Source organism: Zootoca vivipara, chromosome Z (genome assembly GCF_963506605.1).
Source record: "Zootoca vivipara chromosome Z, rZooViv1.1, whole genome shotgun sequence".
In the NCBI taxonomy this organism is placed as follows: domain Eukaryota; kingdom Metazoa; phylum Chordata; class Lepidosauria; order Squamata; family Lacertidae; genus Zootoca; species Zootoca vivipara.
The window spans coordinates 16,078,284-16,100,137 of NC_083294.1; the positions used below are offsets into that span (position 1 = coordinate 16,078,284).

General features: G+C 46.4%; 1 protein-coding gene across 1 annotated transcript; it reads left to right on the forward strand.

The window, feature by feature from the left end:
* Positions 1 to 208: 208 nt before the first annotated feature.
* DBH (dopamine beta-hydroxylase) lies at positions 209 to 21,255 on the forward strand. Its single transcript, XM_035113632.2, has 12 exons — positions 209 to 622; positions 3,060 to 3,206; positions 4,277 to 4,537; positions 6,924 to 7,100; positions 7,718 to 7,820; positions 10,969 to 11,135; positions 12,302 to 12,445; positions 12,736 to 12,774; positions 15,018 to 15,077; positions 15,611 to 15,738; positions 16,763 to 16,922; positions 21,121 to 21,255. Exons 1-12 carry the CDS (start codon positions 242 to 244, stop codon positions 21,253 to 21,255), a joined length of 1,902 nt encoding a protein of 633 aa, XP_034969523.2. The 5' UTR covers positions 209 to 241.
* Positions 21,256 to 21,854: the final 599 nt, after the last annotated feature.

Sequence of the window (21,854 nt, forward strand, 5' to 3'; positions counted from 1 at the left end):
GTGGGGGGAGATAAAATCCATCCAGTCTACTTCAATTGCCTCTGATAATGTCCATGGAGAATTAAAGGCAATTAAGGCAGGGGGGAAATGGAGAGCGACAAAGCCTTTGGCCCAGGAAAGGAGGAGGGGTGGTGGACACAAGGAGGGGGTCAATGCCACAATCCAATTTCCCAACCACTAAATGCAATTAAGGGGGAATTACTTACCCTATTTGCCCAGGAGGGCCAGCCTATAAATCGAAATGACCCAATCACTTCTTTTCTATTTGAGGATGCAAACCGCAAGGATGAAGCAGAAGCCAAAGACCTCCTGCCTGACTCTCAAGCTCCGAGAAGTGGCCTCCATGTATTTCACAGGAGTGGCCATCTTCCTGGTCATCTTGGTGGTTGCTCTGCAAGGCACAGATCCGAGGGAGAATGGCTTCCTCTACAGGGTGTCCCTGGACCCTCAAGGCCTTCTGGAGCTCTCGTGGAACATCAGCTACCCCCTGCAGGAGGTGCATTTCCAGATCCTGGTCAAGGAGCTCAAATATGGGATCCTTTTCGGCATGTCTGACCGAGGAGGCTTTCAGAACGCTGATCTGGCTGTCCTCTGGAGTGATGGACGCCAGTCCTATTTCGCAGTAAGTCTGTTGCTAGGCTTCGTCCTGCATTTGGGCTTGGGACCATGAAGACATTTTCCTTCTCCTTTGGGAAATGAGGTTTAACATGAATCTGGGTTAGGGGATCAAGGGAAGCACTTTCTCTGCATGCAGAAGGTTCAGTCCCAAAAATACCCCTGCCGAAAACCCTCGAGAGCCACTGCCAATCAAGTGTGGACAATACTGAGTTAGATAGACCAGTGGTTTGACTTGGTATAAGACGTATTCCCATGTTCTCATTTAACTCAACCTATACAGATACATGAGGACTGGGATCTTACTTTCATTTTTAGAAATGGCATCTCCAGGTATGGCTAGGAGAGAAAGACCCCGGAGCCTGAAACCTTGGAGAGCTGCTGCCAGTCCGTCAGTCTAGATAGACCAGCAGTTTTCTCATGTTCAGATTTCTTTTGTTGTGAGCATAGTATCTTGTGTTCATTGACCTTTCCCCACTATCAGTTAATGAGCAGATCATTTGTATTCAAAAAATTGCACTGTGGGAGAGAAAAATTCAGTGAAATCTGCAAGGTGGGGAGTTCTGGGTTTTTACCATGCTTACTTTATTCCAACATAAAGTAAGCAATGACTGTGAGTATATTTTCTTCCATTCTGTCTCACCTGTGGTCTGCATTCTGCAGTCTCTCTGGCTTTCCACACTTCAGCTGAATCCCCAAGGAAGATGCTTCAGAAAAGAGCATTTATCGCTTGGTTTTTCCATGCCCGCTAAGCACTTTTTGTTTAAGCAATCCTCCTCAAACATGTACTTTTATTATGCACATCTGTTTTGAAAATCTGTTTTTGCTATATGTTGGGAATTTTGTTACTCCTCCTTGCTTTAAAAATCTGTCCTTATGGCTCTGGAAGGTGATGGACTCCCTTCATTGGAGGATTTTAAGCAGAGGTCAGATGGCCATCCATCAGGGATTCTTTAGCTGTGATTCCTGCATTGCACCTTGAGGTGCCTTCCAACTGTAAAATTCTATGATTCCATTCCTTTTTTCAGTGAATACTTTATACCCTTTTATGTTGACTGCTTAGATATTATTTATTTTTATTAGGCTTTTTATAAATCTTGCCAAATACATAGAGGCAACGCCTCCCTCATAGAGCTTTTTCAGATCAGGAAGCACAGAAAGCCAGGGAGGTGGTAGAAAGCTGGAGAAAAATTTACAGGAAACAATAGGCACACTCTCCATTCTTACAATGATGCCCAAAAGCTCAAAACCCCTATGGTGAAGGTGCTTGCAAAGATGCACCCTGCAGCCTGCAGGATTGAATCCATTCACCAACTGGGGAGCAGAGGGTCTGTTTTTGCTGTGATCTCCTTCCTGACCAATGTCAGTGCCTGAGAGCCTCCGATCACTCTGGACAGCTTCACCAAGCATGATCTGGTCTTCTTGATGTGTGCCAGGATCTTATTGAGTTGGCCTGATTCAGTTCAGGAGTTGGCTGGATCCACTAGTGGTTGGAGCCCGTTTGGGCAGAGCCAATGACAGGCAGAGTCACATGATGCCTCCACTGGTAGCACAGAAGAGCCACACCCTGATTTGTACATCAGACGACAGGCATGTGGGAGCTAGGTGAGGGCAGGTTGCTGGGGCAGCACCCTACCAGCCCCAGAGTATGTCACAGAGCAAGCCTGTCAGTAAATCACACAGTTCAAAGTTGGCATTAACACTTTACTAGCAAAAACATGTTCTTTATAGACTAGGCTGTCAGGTCTAATAAGTATAGCAGCTCATTCCCTTTACGTCCTATTCCAGGTCCCTGCCTCCCCACAGCCGTCTATGGCTCTTCTTCTCCAGAGCTTATTCCAAGCAATCGGAGACTGTGCCTATGTGCAGCCTGTCTTTGCTCCGCCCATTTTATGTCTCTTCTGGTTCTGGGAGTCAGGTGGGGTAGCTTGTTGCAGCAGTGGGGGGGGGGCACCCATGACTCTTCACCAGCCTGACTTGTCTCTACCTCTTGGCTTCCCTACTTCCACTCACCTGCTTCTGCCTCTGATTCTGGACTTTTCTCTGCTACAGACTCTGCCAGCTCACTACGTCCTTTTACCTTTTCAGCTTCTGACCCCTCCTCTTCTCTGTCTTTTCCTTCTTCTCCCTCTGACCATTCATCATTTTCCACCACCACTCCCAGGGCTCTGAGCCTTCTTTCCTTGGTGGCTTCCCAGCTGTTGCTCCCACCATTCCTCTGCTCCCACCATTCCTCTGCGTCCAGTCAGTCCATGACAGGGTACCAGCCTCCACTAGAGCACAGCCCTGTTCTAAAGAAATCTTAAGAATGACTGGAGGACAAGGTAGAAAAACTGAATCCTCTTTCAAAGCAGGAGAAAACTCTTAAGAATCTGGAGGACAGGTTTTGGCACAATTGTCTGTCATATATGATCTGTTGTGGGATGTTCCCCCCTTACCTGCAGGATGCCTGGAGTGATCAGGACGAGCGACTCCACATGGATCCTCAGCAGAACTACAGGCTTATCAGTGCCCATCAAACGGCCGAGGGCCTCTCCCTGCTCTTTAAAAGGGCTTTCAGCACATGTGACCCCAAGGACTATCTCATCGAGGTAAAAAACTCTTCGCCTCCTGCGGTGGGCTTAAGATTTATTTACTGTAACACCATTAGAATAGTTTCTCAGTACTGTTGAGAAGAAAACAGTCCTCCCACGGTATTAAGCACCAAGGGAAAGCTGCACATCAGTTCAAAAAGTTGTAATTTTTCCCAATTGCATGTCATTTTTTCAATCTAGGCTGATGCCAAACATACAAAATATACCACTTGAGACAGCTATAATCTGCTCTGTAAGCATCTTCTGAAAATTTATTTGTTCTTTATTTATTTTCTAAAAAGTTATATACAACTGTGTCATAAAAATATTTCAAAGAAGTTGCAGCAACAAAACCATAAAACCACACGAAAAAAAAGGTTAAAACGGACATCAATGAACTATTGTGGAAGGATGTGTTCTTAACTGCATGGATAGGTCTGGTGGATTAGAAATGTTTTCAGCAACCGTTTAAAAGTTTAGCACAGAAGATGCCTACTGAATTGTTATTAGTAGAGACTGGGCTGATGGCACTAAATGCTCAGTATCTCATTGTTGTCAAATGCGTCGTGCCAATCTAGGGAACAACCAACAATGTTCCTGCAGATGATCTCAGAGATTAAAGTGTTCAGGACAGGGTGCCAACTTAAATAAAATATTGTGGGGGCCCAGATAAGCCCTATCCCACATAACTGATCACATGATGCAGTGCACACACATCATTTGAATGGGAATGCCCATCAATTTTGTGGGGGCTGGCCCCCTCAAATCTTTTATAGTGGCAGCAGAAGTCCCCATGGCCCCTAGGAGTTAGCTCCTGGTTCAGGAGGTCCCTGAGGTACCCCAGATCTAAGCTGCTTGGGGCTTTATAAATTCATACAAGAATCTTGAACCTGGCTCTGTAGTAGATGGGCAGCCAGTGCTGCTGTTTTAACAATGGTGTCACATGTTGTTGACCAAATGCCTCCATCAGCAGTCTGGCTGCAGCATTCTGCACCAGCTGGAGCTTCTGAATCAGTTCCCAAGGGCAGTTGCTCTGCTGCTCAGCTCTGGTCCTTCCTGATGGATGTGCCTTCTGTCTTCCCTTCCAGGACGGCACTGTACATCTTATCTATGGGATCCTGGAGAAACCGGTCCCCTCCCTCCAAGCCATCAATGTCTCTGCCCTCCTCTGGAAAGGCCTGCAACGTGTCCAGCTACTGAAACCCATCATCAGGATCCCACCCCTGCCTGGTGACCTGAAGACCATGGAAATAAGAGCTGTTGACGTGGAGATCCCCAGCCAGGAGACAACTTACTGGTGCTTCATCCAGGAGCTCCCAGAGGACTTCCCAAAGCATCACATCATCATGGTGGGTGGGAGAAAGTACTGCATCTTTCTCCTAACTTCATAGACTTTGACTCCCTTTCTTTCATTTCTCTCCAATCCAAGAAACTATTCTTTTACCTTTTTAATATCTACAATAGGGGTCATGAAAGAGGAACGTCATTTTTTCTCAGTGGCAACCTCCTGGAGCCAGTGGTAGGTGGAGTAACAGGTTAGGTTTAGAGGTGTAAGACACCAGGGCGCTCTCTCTCTCTCTCTCTCTCTCTCTCTCTCTCTCTCTCTCTCTGTGTGTGTGTGTGTGTGTGTGTGTGTGTAAGACCCATTACTATTTCTGCAGCAGGGTCCCTGTCTCCTGGATCATAGCACCACCCAAAGGGCAGCCTTTTAGCCACTGAGAAGGAATTTTCTCACCCTTTGCATCAATTGGAGACCATCACAATGAAGGAAGGGTGAGTCAGCCACAAACTATGGCCTCCTAGGTGCCCTCTGAAGAAAGTGCATGGGAAGAAGAACCTTGAGAAGTTGTTCTGTACACTCCAAAGCGAAACACTTAGGAGTACTTGAAAGATGATTTGAGGAGTGTACAAGTTCTGTTATGTGTCATGAAACTTTAAGGAAAACCCCACTTAAGAATGCTGTATATTGGAACACTCCAAATTATTTGCCTGTGTTGTACCTGCACAGAAAATAGTAGATCCAGTCAAAAGGCAACACTCACAGATCTGCATTGATTGTTGCATTGCATTTCTAATTATTATTAGTGTATGGATTATTCTGAAATCTTAGAAGGTTGCATAATCTTAGAAAGGGGCATGGTTGTGATGGGTGGCGGCGGCCTTGACTATCTTGAAGGAATTTGTCACTATGCTGCAGGAGGCAATGGGGGGGGGGAATGGTTGGGGCTCATTTCTTTGTAGAGGCAAGCTCTCAGTGATTCCATCTGTGCAAGATATGCCTGTTCCTGCATATGCCTCCATACCTTTCTCCATGCAGAAAAGCAAGAGACATCTTCACAGCTGAATTGCATATTCTAGCCTGACAAAAGCACTTGTGGAAGAGACCAGAGAGGGCTGGTAAGAGTATGCCCTGGGTAGCAGCTCTGAGGGTCAGATCCAGGGCTGACTCATTGTAAGCCCAGATCCCCAGCTCAGTCCAGATCTCCACCCCAAAGTGGCCTGGCTTTGTCCAAATCCAGTGCACAGTTCTAATTAAGAGGAGGGTAGGCTCGAAGACATGGGTGGTGCTGTGGGTTAAACCACAGAGCCTAGGGCTTGCCGATCAGAAGGTCGGGGGGGTTGAATCCCCGTGACGGGGTGAGCTCCCATTGCTTGGTCCAAGTTCCTGCCAACCTAGCAGTTCGAAAGCACGTCAAAGTGCAAGTAGATAAATAGGTACCGCTACAGCGGGAAGGTAAACGGCATTTCCATGTGCTGCTCTGGCTCGCCAGAAGCGGCTTTGTCATGCTGGCCACATGAGCTGGAAGCTGTATGCTGGCTCCCTCGGCCAATAATGTGAGATGAGCACCACAACTCCAGAGTTGGTCACGACTGGACCTAATGGTCAGGGGTCCCTTTACCTTTACCTTTAGGCTTGAAGAATTCCATCTCCACATTTTTTATATTTCAAGTCCCTCCTTCCTTTCAGCACTGTTACACTTTCTGCTATGGGAGGGTTTGTAGGAGCTGCAGAACTGTCCCCCCCACCCCACCCCCTACCCCCAGCCTCCCAACAGGATGAGAGCGAAATCTGAGAATCGAGCTAATGAGGGGGAAAATCAATCAGCCTAGAGGGCAATTCCTGCAGAATTCCTTAGTCATCAGCTATGGAGAGCTGTTAGTCAGACCCTGTCACCTTGCAGGTTACAAGAGAGGTAGGAGGGGGAGGGGGGAAGGAAAGTCATGACTCAGCAGATCTCAAAGTCACAGCTGTCCATATAGCAACCCCCACCCCCCACAAGGTGGTTAGGGAAAGAAGAGGAAAAGCGGAAGTTTTAAACAGCAATCCCTCTTCACGAGGAGCTCTTGAAATTGTAGCTCTGAGAGGGACATAGGGGGTCTCCTAATAACTCTCAGCTCCCTTGTGGTAAGCCATGGCTGTTTATCATAGCACTTTAAATGTATGGTGTATATGCGGCCTGTGACTGTTTTGTTGCATTTTGTTCTTTTCAAATACTACATCCATCGTCTCCCAAGCCTAGATCTAAAGACAGCACTGAGGATGATCAGTGGCAGACATGGCTTTCTCACCTTCATCATTTAATCCCCACAAGTCTGTGAGGTAGGGTAAGCTGAAAGGCAGAGACTGGCTTCCAAGGTCACCAAGTGAGCTTCATGGCCAATGGAGGGATTTGAACCCTGGTCTCTCCCTAGACCAACACTCTAACCACCACACCGCACTGATTCTCTTTGCAGTATGAACCGGTCATCACAGAGGGGAATGAAGCTATTGTCCACCACATGGAGGTCTTCCAGTGTGCTGCCAATTTCAACACCTTCCCACACTACAATGGGCCCTGCGACTCCAAGATGAAGCCAGAACGCCTGAACTACTGCCGGCACGTGCTTGCCGCCTGGGCGATGGGTGCACAGGTGTGTCAGATTGAGATAGCTGTGCAATACAGGGCTGGGGCAGAAGTTTCCTGCCATTCCATTCTCTCTGAACTGTTTTCCATCAGTTAATGGAAATGAATTCATGCAGCTTTCCAGTGACCCCCCCCAAAAAAAACAGGCATCTCCCCCTATTGCCCATGTATTGTGGGATGCCCTTTCACTCTGCCTGATAGGCAGCAGCAGCAACAGACACCTTCAGACATCCTGGAAAGAGATCATTGGGGGCTACTAGGGCAGAGCTTTCCAAAATGTGTGTTGTGACACATTAGTGTGTCGGCTGCAATGTGTAGCTATGCCACATGAATGCTCCCCACGCTTCTCCTGGGGCTGGAAAGTTTAACCTTCTGTTGGCTAGGAAAACTGAATTCCTGTGTCACAAAATGATGCATGTCTAAAAACAGTGTCGCCAGCTTAAAACGTTTGGAAAGCTCTGGGCTAGGGCTTTCCCTTTCTGCATTGCAGGTTTCCAAAAGCCGTGAGCTCTGCCTGATACTCCCTCCTTGGGGGGTCATCATCAGAACTGCAATACTGGGGTGGGGGCATGATGACGATGACCATCCATCTGGCTAACTCTCCCTCCCCTGTCCTTCTTATAGGCTTTTTACTACCCAGAGGATGCAGGGCTTGCCTTTGGGGGCCCTGGTTCTTCCAAGTTTATGCGCCTGGAAATCCATTACCACAATCCCCTGGAACTCAAAGGTAAACAAAACTTTGGTGGTGGTGGTGTTAAGACTTATTAGTCACTTGTTATCTAAAAGGTCTTACATCTAAAAGTGACTTACATTTGAAACATGAACACCACCCCGTGATTGTCTAATGAAGGGTTGTATTATTTGTTTAATTTATTAAATAAATAAATAATAATAAATATTATCAAGGGTCTGAAATGAGGATAAGGGACCCCTGGCTTCACAGAAGTACATGTGAAAAGGATCTAGTTGTCGCAATAGACCACAACCTTCGCATGAGTCAGCAGCATGATGCAGTGGCAAAAAAGTGAATGTTATCCTGGGCTGCATCAACAGTAGTGTCTGGATCAAGTGAAGTCATGGTGCCACTCTATTCTGCCTTGGTCAGACCCCACTTGGAGTACTATGTCCAGTTCTAGGTGCCACAGTTTAAGAAAGATGCTGGAACACTTGCAGAGGAGGGCGATCAAAATGACCAAGGGTCTGGAAACCAACCCCTATGGGGAACAGTTGAGGGCATCTTTAGCCTTGAAAAGAGGAGACTAAGAGGAGATAGGATAGCCATCTTCAAATATCTAAAGGATTGTCACATGGAAGGTGGAGCAAGCTTGTTTTTTCCTCCTCTGGGGGCAATGAAATGAATTCATTTGACAGGAATTCAAATGACAGGAACTTTCTGATAGTAATATCTGTTCAACAGTGGGGTGGACTCCCTCAGACTCAGAGGGTGGTGGACTCTCCTTCCTTGGATGTTTTTAAACAGAGGTCGGATTGCCATCTATTAGGTGTTATTTCACTGTGATTCTTGCATTGCAGGGAGTTGGATTAGCTCATTCCTTGAGTGGGGGGCGGGGTGAGCAGGGCGGGGCAGGCTGCTTATGCATCCCTCAAACCTGAGAGAAGAGACTTTGTGGCTGCTGTTTCCTCCCCACCCTCCCGCAAATGCCATTTAGCTGCTTGGCTGAGCTTACAAGGCTGAGAATGAAAAGGTGCCTCTCAAAATAATGAGCGAAGGGGCAGCCTCTCCTGCTTCTACCACATTTTGTGACAGCAAGCTGGCTTCAGGGAGGTGTGGGGAGAGGGATAAGAAAATGCAAAGTGGCTGCATTTCCATAAGCACAAAGTTGCCTGCTCCTTGACTTCCTCTGAGTATTTTTAGAAAGCCCCAGCATCTGTGCTGCTCAACAGTCACAGGGTGTTGGGAAGCAACTCATCTATAAATAATAGGGTTTGGTTCTTTCTGTTGAACCAACACCTCCCTCGTTTATTCTTAACCATCTGTTGTGCCCAGTTTGGAGACAGGGACATAAAAGGAGATGGATGTCCTGGCCAAAATCAGATTATCTTCCATTATGGCTTTAACATGTGGATTGGGAAACTGGCCAGTTTGAGTCTGGTCTCGAGAGTCAAAAACCTCTGAAAATGAGTTACTGAGAATTGCAAGTCGTGAGAGTGTTGTTATTGCACTCAAGTCCTGCTTAGGATCCCACTTGAGCATCTTGTTGGCTGACTACTGCTTGATAGCCCAGTTGGTTTGAGTGTGGTTCTGATAACACCAAGGTCAGAGGTTCAATACCCATAAGGGACAGCTGCCTATTCCTGCATTGCCAGGGGTTGGATTAGACGATCCTCAGGGTCCCTTCCAACTCTGCTTCTGTGAGAACAGGATGCTAAACTAGATGCTTCCCCCTCTGACCTGGTGCAGCTGCCAGGCTCTTCTCATTTTCTCCTTCAACTGTAGGGGAGATAAACATCTTTTTGGAGTGCTCTTCACATCTGGCTTAGCAGTGAGGATGGCAGATATGATGTTGGAGAGTATGAAGGGGGCTCATCTTGATGGGGGCACCTACCGGGCATGAGAACAGCCCAGCCCCAAGATTGGCCAGCAAGATGTTCTTCTGGTGCTTCTTCTATCATCAGTCCTGCTATGAGAAAAGAGTAAGCTGCAGTCATGGATCTCCTGCTGGTTCAGAAGGAGCACACACACAATGAGCAGAATACTGGAGTGAAGATGAGGTCAGAGGGGGCTGATGAGGGGGCATGTATCATAGGGCTGAAAGTTCTGAAAGCCTTTCCCTCACTATCCGTCTCCATCTAGTATGCAGTTTGCAGGATGCTGGGTGCCCAGAGGGGCCATTAAACAGCAGTGACATTTCAAGCAAACTCAGAGGGGCCCAAGACAGCAGATTCTACTTGGATCAGCTGCTAATTACGGCCCCAGGCAGAGAAAGATCTTACATCACCCACTATAGTGCGTGTACAGCTCATAATCCCTGAGTTATGAAAGAAGCAGGTTTGTTTATAAGGTGTTCTTAGAGTTAGTAGGTATGGAGTTTGGATTAGTAGTAGTAGTAGTAGTAAGTAGTATTTTACAACATATTAGTGACTTTTTTTTTTTACAAAACAATAAAAAATACCCGCAATAAATAGATAACCCATAACATTAAAAACAAAGCAGAGAAAAATCTAAAACTCATCTATATTTTTGAAAGGCAGGACTGCAACTTCCCACTCACTGAAGGAAGCCACAGATTATTAAATAATAACATTTTTAAAGCAACCACAACCAAAACATTCAAGATATTCCCACACACACAACAAACCTAATCCCAGATCCATATATATATTAAAATATATCCATAAGAACATAACATAAGAGCATGGGAATAGTTCTGCTGGATCAGGCCAAAGAGGATGCATCTAAGTCCTGTTAGCTCAGAGGCCGCACAAAAAAACAACCAATGGGAAGCCTTTAAGCAGGAGCTGAGCTCAACATTACCCTCCCTTCCTGCAGTTTCTGGCAACTGGTATTCAGCAGCACACTGCCTTCAGCGGTGGAGGCGGAGCACACCCTTTGTGGCTAGCAAGCATTGGTAGTCTTCTCCTTTTCCATGCGTTTGTCTATTTCTCTTTTAAAGCTGATGGCCCACATTGCCTCTTGTGGGAGTGAGTTCCACAGTTTAACAATGTGATGTGTGAGCTCCATAGCAAGGGTAGAATCATCAGACCATGCCCTGTAAGGCTTAATTCATTTCCAAGATTTGCTGCCTGTACCTATGAAGATGATCATGGAGACAACCCAGTTCTACACCCAACACTGAAGGCTGTTCTGCTACTCTCATTAAGATGGGCTTCTTCTTCTTTTCAAACTTTGACAGGTCGCCGTGATTCCTCAGGGATCCGCTTGTATTACACAGCCTCTCTCCGGCCTTACAATGCAGGGATCATGGAGCTGGGCTTGGTCTACACACCGGTGATGGCCATTCCTCCAGGCGAAAGACACTTCCAACTGACCGGCTACTGCACTGATAAATGCACTCAGCTGGTGAGCAGGGGCGCAGTCACCCGGGCACAGTTTTTTGGGGGGGGGGCATCAAGGCACCCTGCTCTGCCATGAGCTATTGCCTCCTTCTCAGTACCTTTCAGGTGAAGGGTGATTGAGAAGGACGCAACAGGCACACACCCTGGTCCTTGCAAGCCCAGTGCTGCTTTTGCTATGGCACTACTCACAGGGGCCAGGGCGCATGCCTGTTGCATCCTTCTCAGCCACCATCCCACCCAAAAAGCTGGAGGGCATCGGGAGAAAGACGCAACAGATTAAGGGCACTCTCCCTGTAAGCAGTGCCGTTCTCAAAAGCAGCGCTAGGCTTGCAGGGGCCAGGGAGCATGCCTGCTCGCCGCACCCCATAAGCCCAGTGTCATTTTTTTTAAAGAGTCTTGCAAAGTGACATTGGACTTGCGAGGCGCTGGGAGTGTGCCCCGCTTTGAAGCAGTGGGGAAGGGTCGCTCCAGCGGCTGGCCCCGCCCATGGCCTTGACCCCATGGTGCAGGCAAGAAACACTCCACCGCTGCTGGCGAGTATGTTTACCTTAGGCAAGCATAGCCAACGAGTGGCCCACCAAGCTCAGTAGTGTATAAGTACATTGGCAACAGCTCTGTGGGGTTTCAGGCGGGGGGCAATCTCAGACCTGGGATTGTCTTCTTGCAAAGCACCTGCTCTGTGACTGAGCTGTGGCCCTGCACCAACAAATGAAGTATGATTCTAGTCCTCATGGTTCTGAATAAACGGCTGAATTAAATAGGAACAAAGGAAGTTGATCTTTTATAAAGTCAGACCAACAGTCCATCTACACTCAGTAATATCTGGCCAACAGCAGCTCTCCGGGGTTTCAGGGCCTCCCTTGGACCTACTTGGCAATGCCATTAGGGGTTAAACTTGGGACCTTCTACATGCAAAGCAATGCTCCACCACTGAGCTATTTCCCTTCCCCAGAATCATGACCTGTGTCCAAACCAGGGGGGAAACGATGCCAGTCCTAGATATTGTGTAGTGAAACCACTCCACAAGACAACTTGCAGTTAGCCCTTTTTTTTGCTGTTCCACATTGATTTCTGATAACTGAGTAGCCACCATCCCTTCCACTTGAAAGCATTTGCCATTTGTGATTCAATCCGCTGGGCCACAAATATTTGTGCGACCTGTCTTGCCAGGCACTGCCTCCTTCTGGGATCCACATCTTTGCTTCCCAACTTCACACCCACTTGACAGGGAGGAGCGTGGAGACGGTGTTGTCAAGAGAAGGGAGAGAAGAGGAAATTGTCAACATCGACAAGCACTACAGCCCTCACTTCCAGGTACAGCTTTGATAGTCATTATATACAGATTATGTAATATTCAGCTGTGATTCGTGCTTTGCAGGGGTTGGACTAGATGCCATATTGGGTCCCCTCCCAACTCTACAGTTCTATGATTCCAATGCATTTTAAAATAAGCCTAGAGTGCCCTGCAGTTAAGGGACAGAGGTTCTCTACTCTGCCAAGCAATATCTTTCACCCTCAAAGCCTTCCATCACATTCCCCTTCCACCTCAATTACCTTTTGCTTACCTATACATCTCTCTACTCCTGTCTCCTGCTTTATTTTAGGAGATCCGCATGTTAAAGAAAATTGTGACTGTTTTCCCGGTAAGCAAATATCTAAATGATGTTTTGTTTAATCCTTCATAGGTTTTTTGGGTGTGTGTGTGTGTGGACTCTGTCACCTTATTATTCATTAATAATACCCATCCGTCCTAGGGATATGGATGAGGATAACCCTCTGAGTGATGGGGTAAACTCCAAAAGGCATATGCACACCAAAAGAGTTTCCCTTTGGTTAAGTCCTTTGGGATATGACAACAGCTGCTCCGACTGAGTGCTTGGTTGTAGATGGGCTTGCCTCTAGGCAAGGGATTTGAGCAGGTGGGGGGGGTGGAGATTTGACCAGGCTTCCAAGCAAGAGATGGAATGCTAGGAACCTCTGTTGTTGCAAGAGCATGAGTTGTTGCTGGCATCGGTCCATCTCAGGAGACAATGGAGTGCGCCTCCAGGGGTGAAGTCAAACCACTGTGTTAGCAGCACAGAAGTTACTCCCCTGGGGTTCAAATCCTGGGCTGTGTGAATGGAGGTCCTGGGCTGCCCACACAACAAGACCACCCTCTCAGCCTCGCTGATGTGGTCCAAAGGAAAGCAGAGCAATACGTTTGGCACCAGCTTGGCTACAGGAGTTGCCAGAAGGAGGCGTACAAAGCACCATCCAACCATCTTCAAGACTTCACTCTGTATTTGTGTAGAGTTTACTCCTTGGCCTTTTCTTCTCCTGAAGATATCCCACAAGGCAGTGGAGATTTAGGATCAGAGTTTTCCTTCTCTCCTACGTGGACTCCCTTCGCAGGCTGGGAAGCCCCATCTGCCCATCACTTCCCTCTACAGTGCATGCAGAAACTGCCTTCTTGACCACTGGACCTACTATTGGTCTCATCTGCTTAATCTGCTGGAGCCTGTCTTCACATGCAGGGAAAGTCCATAACTCTTCAGTAGTTTGTGACCCATTGGCTCCCCTCATCTGGTTTAGCAGGCCAGTTGAAGCTGATTCCTGGGGTGTGGCCGCTGTCATATGCTGACAGCTTCTAGGAGCTGCAGGTGAGAGCTAAGTGCAGGGTGGGGACCAAAGGTGGACAAACTACCCCAGAAAGAGCACAACATGTCTCCTCCTAATCAGAGGAACTGCCCCTCCCCTAACACTCCATGTGCTACTCATAAATACATACCCAGTGTGATTGGTGAGTTTGCTGCAATTTTGCTATTTTATATTGTTTGTTGCTTGTCTTGTATTTAAATACTTTTACTGAAGTCTCTTTCATATTGATTGGCCCATCTATCTCAGTGTCATCTGCACTGACTGGCAGCCACTCTCCAGGATTTCAGGCAGGGATTCTTGAACATTACATGAGTGGAGGCACCAGATGGCATGGCGTGGATCCTTGCCACTTTTTCTCTTGCTGCAGAGACCTGGTGTCACAGATGCACAGGCCCAGCTGGTTATTCTCCCCAGAAGGAACTCTGTTGAAAAGCATTAGCATCCCAAGAGGAAGTGAGGGCAGGTGATGCAGACACCAGATCTCTGGCGCTTTTCTGTTTATTTCCAGGGTTTTCTCTTGACATAGACTGCCTTTTTGGCTGGGTACTCAGCTATCCAAATATGACAAATTGAACAGATATAAGACAAAAAGGGACGGAGAGGAAAATATGCACAGAAACCCTGTATGGGTGAGAATAGGAGACAAGGAGGTGTGATTTAGCTGGAAGAGATAAGGACATAAGAGGAGCCCAGCTGGATCAGGCAAAAAGGCCCTTCTAGCCCAGCATCCTGTTCTCACTTATGTCCATTTACTATAGGACTGCAGAACCCCAAGCCTGGGGGCCAAATGCAGCTCTCCAGTCCTTTCTTTCCCTTGCAACTCTCACCAGCCACACCCCTCAAGAGATTGGCTTCATACCCTCCTTGAGTGTTTTTGCATGACTGTAAATATGTCCTTGAACTCTGATAATGCCTCTTGCTTGCCTGGAAGGAGGATTGAGAAAGGAATGTTTGTGTTTGTGTGTGTGTGTGTGTGTGTGTGTGTGTGTGTGTGTGTGTGTCTGTGTGTGTGTGTAGAAACTAACCTACTGCACATGGGTTAAAATTCAAATCCACTGACCTGCCCACTTTCACCTCTGTCCCCACTCACCACAGCCATGTGACCTCCAAAAAGTTGCCCATTCCATGGGGTCACGAAGAGTCGGACACGACTAAACGACTAAACAACAACAACAGAGAAGGCAGCCCTCAAGGTGAAAAAGCTCCCCACTCCCAATCCAGTTTCAAATATGTGTTTTTCTACCAACAGGGTGATGTTCTCAGAACCACCTGCATGTACAACACGGAAGACAGGACTAAGGCAACTGTGGTGAGCATCCCTGGACATGTTCTAGGATACAGTATGGATTTGTGCCACTTGTGAAGATATGCAAAAACCCAGAAGCCAAAGGGGTGCTGCCTTCGTTCTCTGGCTAATACTGCACATGACATGTAAAACCAGAACAAAGTATTCAAAATAAACAGTAGTGCAAATTCCCACTCTTAATCTGCATAGTTTATAGACACCCTTTTGCAGAATGTGGATTGCTTGATCGCATAACTTTTTAATATTGCGTTTTGTAACATGAAACACTTTGATTTTTGGCCTCCTTCTGAAACTGGGTGAGGGTGTAATGCAAGTGAGACCATGTCTACTTAGAAGGAAGTCCTGTTGGATTGAATGGGGTTACTCCCAAATGAGTGGATATAGGATCTGAGCCTTGGCCACCAAGAGCATGGAATGAAGGAAAGACTATGGAATGTGGGAGTTTGGGTTTGGTGTGCAATGGGACAGGCCTCCCTCTTGTCAACGGAGCTGGGTCCTTCCATTCACATCTTCTTCTCAATTTCTGCAACCTACAGGGCGGTTTTGGCATTATGGAAGAGATGTGTGTGAACTACATCCACTACTACCCACAGACGGAGTTGGAGCTGTGTAAGAGCGCCATAGATTTGGGCTACCTCCATCGCTATTTTAATCTAGTAAACAGGTAATGCATTGTAATTGCCCTAATGTGAGATCATGAACTGAGGAACAAACTGGCTTGCAGGAGGATCTACCAAAATGGTCTCTGGTAGGGCCACCTTGACCCAAACTGGGCTGACACAGAGAAAACCCAACCCAGCTTGAATCCAGCCCCAGAATCAATTTGTGGGACAGGGCTAAAGTTTAATTAGGGTTATTTAAAGCCTACTTTAGAGGGACGCAGGTGGCGCTGTGGGTTAAACCACAGAGTCTAGGGCTTGCTGATCAGAAGGTCGACGGTTCGAATCCCTGAGACGGGGTGAGCTCCTGTTGCTTGGTCCCAGCTCCTGCCAACCTAGCAGTTCGAAAGCACATCAAAGTGCAAGTAGATAAATAGGGACCGCTACAGCGGGAAGGTAAACGGCGTTTCCGTGTGCTGCTCTGGTTCGCCAGAAGCGGCTTAGTCATGCTGGCCACATGACCTGGAAGCTGTACGCAGGCTCCCTCAGCCAATAATGCGAGATGAGCACGCAACCCCAGAGTCAGTCACGACTGGACCTAATGGTCAGGGGTCCCTTTACCTTTACCTTTAAAGCCTAATTTAACATATGATCAACAGGGGACACTCACAGTCCTACCTGTAGATACCATTGGGGACGGAACCTCTTGTATGCAAGGCAGCTGCTCTGCATTACTCAACTATCACCCTGCCCCTTAAAATAAAGCAAGATTCTGGTCCCCAGAGTTCTGAAGGAAGGACTGAGTTTAATAGGAGCAAAGAACCCTGCCTTATACTGAATCAGATCCTTGGTCCATCTAGCTCAGTTTTGTCCACTCTGACTGGCAGTGGCTTTGGGGGATTTTTGACAGGAAGTCTTTTCCCAGCTCCACTGCAGATTCTAGGTATTGAACCTGGAACCTTCTGCATACAAAGCAGGTGCTGTGGCCTGAGCTGTGGCCCTGCCTTCATCTGTACCTTTTTGATGTTATGAGGCTTTGCCTTTTTCTCTCCTTCCCTTCCTGAGACAAGAGTTTTCTCCTTCTGGCAGGTTTAACAATGAGGATGTCTGCACATGCCCAGAGACCTCTGTCACAGAGCAGTTTGCTTCTGTCCCTTGGAATTCTTTCAACAGAGATGTCCTGAAGTCCCTGTATGACTTTGCCCCGATTTCTATGCATTGTAATAAATCCTCAGCAGTGCTTTTCCCGGTATGTATAACAATGAGGAACTTTGGGGGAAGCTGGGGGAAGTGGACAGAGAAATCAAGGGTGTTTTACTAATTCCTTGGTCTGTGCTGGGTTTCTTTGTCAACGAACACAAGGGCTAATATCTAAGTGAACTATTGGAATTAATGGATCTACTCCGCAGGTTTATTCAGATCCTGGGCACATTGCATCAGGTTTCCCGATTGTAAAACCAGCATTTTTGTCCTGTTCTAATGTTCCTTTCATGTGGCAGTACTTGTGGCATTATGGGGCTGTGGCTTTTTTTTTACCACAGTAGCTTTTTTGATCTAGCCCAAACCCCTGCAATGCATGTCATGCTGAATGTCATTCACACCACTGAGTGTGGCATAACATAAAGATAAACATCATTTGACAATGCCAATACTCCCCACCGCTTCTATACATGCGAGCTTCTGTTCCCCCACATCTCCCCCTTGCAAACAGCAGGATGGAATTGTAATATGGTATAACTGCTTAAAATTTCATCACTTTACTCCCACAATTTTCTGGGTTAAGGGGGTTGCCAATGGATTTTTCCCTGGAATCAAATAACATGGAAATGAGTGCTAATCTTTTGCTATATTCTGCCAGATTTCAGGAAGTGGCTTTTACATTATCTGAAAGCGCAAATATAACGTGAAAATTAATAGTTTGGGCAACATCAGGGAAATGGAATAAAGTGTTGTTTGAATGCAGCCCACAACTATTGTTGGACAAGTTGGTCTTGGCCATTAATTTCAATAGGTCTACTCTGAGTAGGCCTAGCATTGGATACAACCCATTGCATTCTTTTTTCATGATGAAGACAAGTTGAACAAGTTCCCCTCCTCCCTGCCAAGTATTATTTTGCCCTGTTCTGCATTGCATATTATTATTCACAACTGTCGAATTTTCTCCCCTTTGCATTGCCCATCCAAAGCCACAGGCACATGTTTCTAAGTACCATAGTAATGCAGACCTGAATGGCCACAGTGCGTTGCCTGTGCGTGAAGGTCTACAGCTAGCACAACTGGAGACTCCTCTGGAGCAACAGATTTGTGCTTTTCATATCAGAAGTGCAAAAATCCATGGCTATTTCTCAGTGACCTTGAATATAAAGCACCAAACACACATACTTACACACACCCCAGCTCTCAGGGCATCCCAGGAAAAAAAATGTCTTGTGCCTTTTTGACTGTCTATTTTAGACTCTTTCAGCCCAAAGATAGGTCTCATTGAAAGTGACAATGAATAATCTTGGCCAGGAGGGACATGTGATGAGCAGCCTCCATCACTGAAGACCTTTGCTTCTGTAGTTGGACTTTAAAAGTAATCACCCAAACTGTTTAAGTCATAAATAGAAGGATTGAGTCCACTTTATGAAGGGGAAGTTCTTGGATCTGGAGGACAGTGCAAGGCTAGGGGAACTTTTGTGTGATCCACCAAGGCAAGGCCTATTAGGGATGACTCAGAACTCCACATCTACTAATGCCTGGAATCCATATGGTCTCTGGGGGCAAGAGGAGGCCTCCACCCAATTCCACACACAGCACCCTGTTGAATCCTAATTTCAGTGCTGGTGACTCCATTGCACCTGAGGACAGCAGGCTGGTTTAGAGGGTGCAGGTCAAACCATCAGCTTGCCACTGCTTCCTGCACATGCCTCCTTAGGCAACTCACGCTGCTGAATGATAAGAACAGATTTGCATTCTGGAATGGAATCAGGAATCTGTCGCACTGTGAGAAGACCATACCTGAAGAAAATTGGGCTGCTCTAAGCCTCTTTCCCTGAGTTTGGCATTGGATGGTTGAACTCACTCCAGAGTTTTAGAGCTGTTCTGCTATTCATCCCTCATTTTTTGCCATCTAGTTTCCAAAGAAGTGGGATAATGAACAAAAGGGTTAGAGTTGAGAAATGCCTTTGAAAGCAGCTATCTTATCAGGACAGAGGTGGGGGAATGACTTCTTCACACAGCGCATAGTTAAACCATGGAACTCACTCCCACAGGGAGGCAGTGATGGCCACCAACCTAGATGGCTTTTATAGGAAGTTTAGACAAATTAATAATGAAGGCTATTGATGGCTACAAGCCATGATGACTAAGCTCTGCCTCCTGAGGCAGCAATGGAAGCAGCAATGCTTCTGAGTACCAGCTGCAGGAAACACAGGAGGGAAGGGGGCTCTTGTGCTCACAGCCTGTTTATGGGTTTCCCACAGGCATCTGGTTGGCCACTGTAAGAACAGGATGCTACCTTGAGGCATCAGGGCTTGCCATATGGAGGTCTACTGTGACAGCAGAACTTCCATGACCAGGGATAGTCTATTTCTGAATGCCAGTTTTAGGGAACCATAAATGGGGTTGTGCTCAGGTTCTGCTTGTGGGCTTCCCATAATGGGCATCTAGTTGGACACTGTAAGAACTAGATGAGCCATTGGCCTGATCCAGGAAGCACTTCTTATGTTCTAAACTGTATTGGTGGGCAACATTTATCTAGCCTTACCCCCATGGGAGGGAGGGGAATTTGCCTGTAATTAGAGTTGACACTAAACAGCAGCTAAAGGCAACTGACATGGCTAAATCCTTTCAAAAATATACACTTTTAGATACCCAGCAAGGTCACTTATTTCCCCAGGTGAGTTTCTTCTCAAAGTTCCTAAAATATCAGAACTACAGTGATACCTCTACTTACGAATTTAATGCGTTCCGAACACACATTTGTAAGTCGAAAAAAATTGTAAGTCGAATCCCATAGGAATGCATTGGGAGAAAAAAATTCGTAAGTCGAAGCAACCCTATCTAAAAATTCGTAAGTAGAAAAAATCCTATCTAAACCGCATCCAAGATGGCGGACGGAGCTCCATTTGTAAGTAGAAAAATTCATAAGTAGAGTTATTTGTAAGTAGAGGTAACACTGTACTGCTTTTCAGCAACTTGGAGCAAGTCTTTCAGTCTGGCTGCTCCTGTTCTGTAGAACAGCTTTCATCTTGTGATACCACAGGTACACCCTGTTGGCATTTTCCAGAAATAAATTAAGATGTCTTTGTGGGATGTAATCCACTGAGAGCAGTCAAGTACAACATTCCATTTTTTCCCTAGAGTGCATATGCAAGGGAATGTTTGGTCAAGTCAGTTGAAACTTCCTGTTCCTCCTGGCCTGGAGCATCCTTCCTTGCATGTGACTAGTGGGTGGGTGTGACCTTTCCAGACCTGGTAAAAGGACAAGGCATGCTTCCACTCTCTCTCTTTTCCATCTTCCTTTTGTCCTGCGAACTTCCCGGACTGCTAACTGCAGTCATTAGGTCAACCCACATATGGGGTAAACCTGTTTGTATATGCTTGCAACTTTAAGCCTAAAGCTTCAAGGAAGGCACTGTGCTCTGCCTGATCATGAGTAAACTTTATTTTTATTGCTTATGAATAAGACTGTGGTGTCTTTATTCTTTTAGGAGGGATTCAAGGGGTCTTACCAGGAATATATTAAAACACATTTCAATCTGAACAAGCCAGATTGAATTGCATATTGTCTTTTGAAACTCACACAAGTTTGCAACTAGTATTCTGCTGTGTAAATGGGAATGCACTCTGCTAAGTAAAGGAACTTGCTAGTGCAAGTTAGGAAAGATATCAATAAGCAATATATCCTCTCCTGCCACCCTGAACATTCCCACAGTTTTTGTCTGGACAAGCTTTTCCAGCAGGATGAAGTCTGTATCTTAGGCATTCACAGAATCATAATCATAGAGTTGGAAGGGACCCCAAGGGTCATCTAGTCCAACCCCCTGCAATGCAGAAATCTCAACTAAAGCACGCATCCAACCTCTGTTTAAAACATTCAATGAGGTCAGAAAGTTATTCCCGGTGTTTAGTCCAAATCTCTCTTGTTGTAACTTGAAGCCATTGATTTGGGTCCTACCTTCCAGAGCAGGAGAAAACAAGCCTGGTCCATCTTCCACATGATAGCCCTTCAAATTTTTGAAGATGGCTATTGTATCTCCTTTCTGTTTCCTCTTTTTCAGGCTAAACATTCAGTATGTTATTATTTTTAAACTTCTTGTTCATTGTTGCTGGTTTGCACTGTTATTCAAAATATTTCTTAGCAGTTTTTAATAGTGTATTTGTAAGTTACTGTGACTTACTGTGAGATGTATGTAAAAGGTGATGGTGATGGTGAATAATCAATAAACTGCTTCTCTCTCCAGGGTGAATGGGAGAGGCAACCTGTACCAAAGACCACAGAGATACTACAGGAACCAGAGTCAAGCTGCGAGCCCAACCTAGTCCGTCCCCCAGTGTCCCCCACTCTTGTTAAACTCAACAAGGTGCCTTTAAAGTGAGAGCTGGACCTAATTTAGGCCTCACCCACACCTTACATTTAAGCACTATGATACCACTTCAAACTTCATCCCAAATAAAATACCCCATCCCCATTCTCCTAACAGGGCTACAATTCCCAGAGTGGTTTAACAATCAATCCCTCTTCACAGCAAGCTCTGGGAACTGTAACTCTAACACAGGCATCCCCAAACTTCGGCCCTGCAGATGTTTTGGACTACAATTCTCATCTTCCCCGACCACTGGTCCTGTTAGCTAGGGATCATGGGAACTGTAGACCAAAACATCTGGAGGGCTGCAGTTTGGGGATGCCTGCTCTAACAGCTCTCAACACCCTGAACAAGCTACAGTTCCCATTATTCTTTTTTTGGGGGGGGAGCCAGAAATGTTAAGCTGTGACAATAATGCTTGGAATCTATAGTGCAGGTTGGGCTTTTAAGCAGACAGCTGCAATCCTCATAAAGGGATAATGGATGAAGCAGAATCTCTTTACCACCCCAGGAGGCAGACCTAGAGCCAGGGTTTCTTTTTGGGGGGTGGGGGTGTTGAGTGAAGCTCCGTTCAGAAGTTAGAACAAGCCTACAGAGAGCAGGAAGCTTGG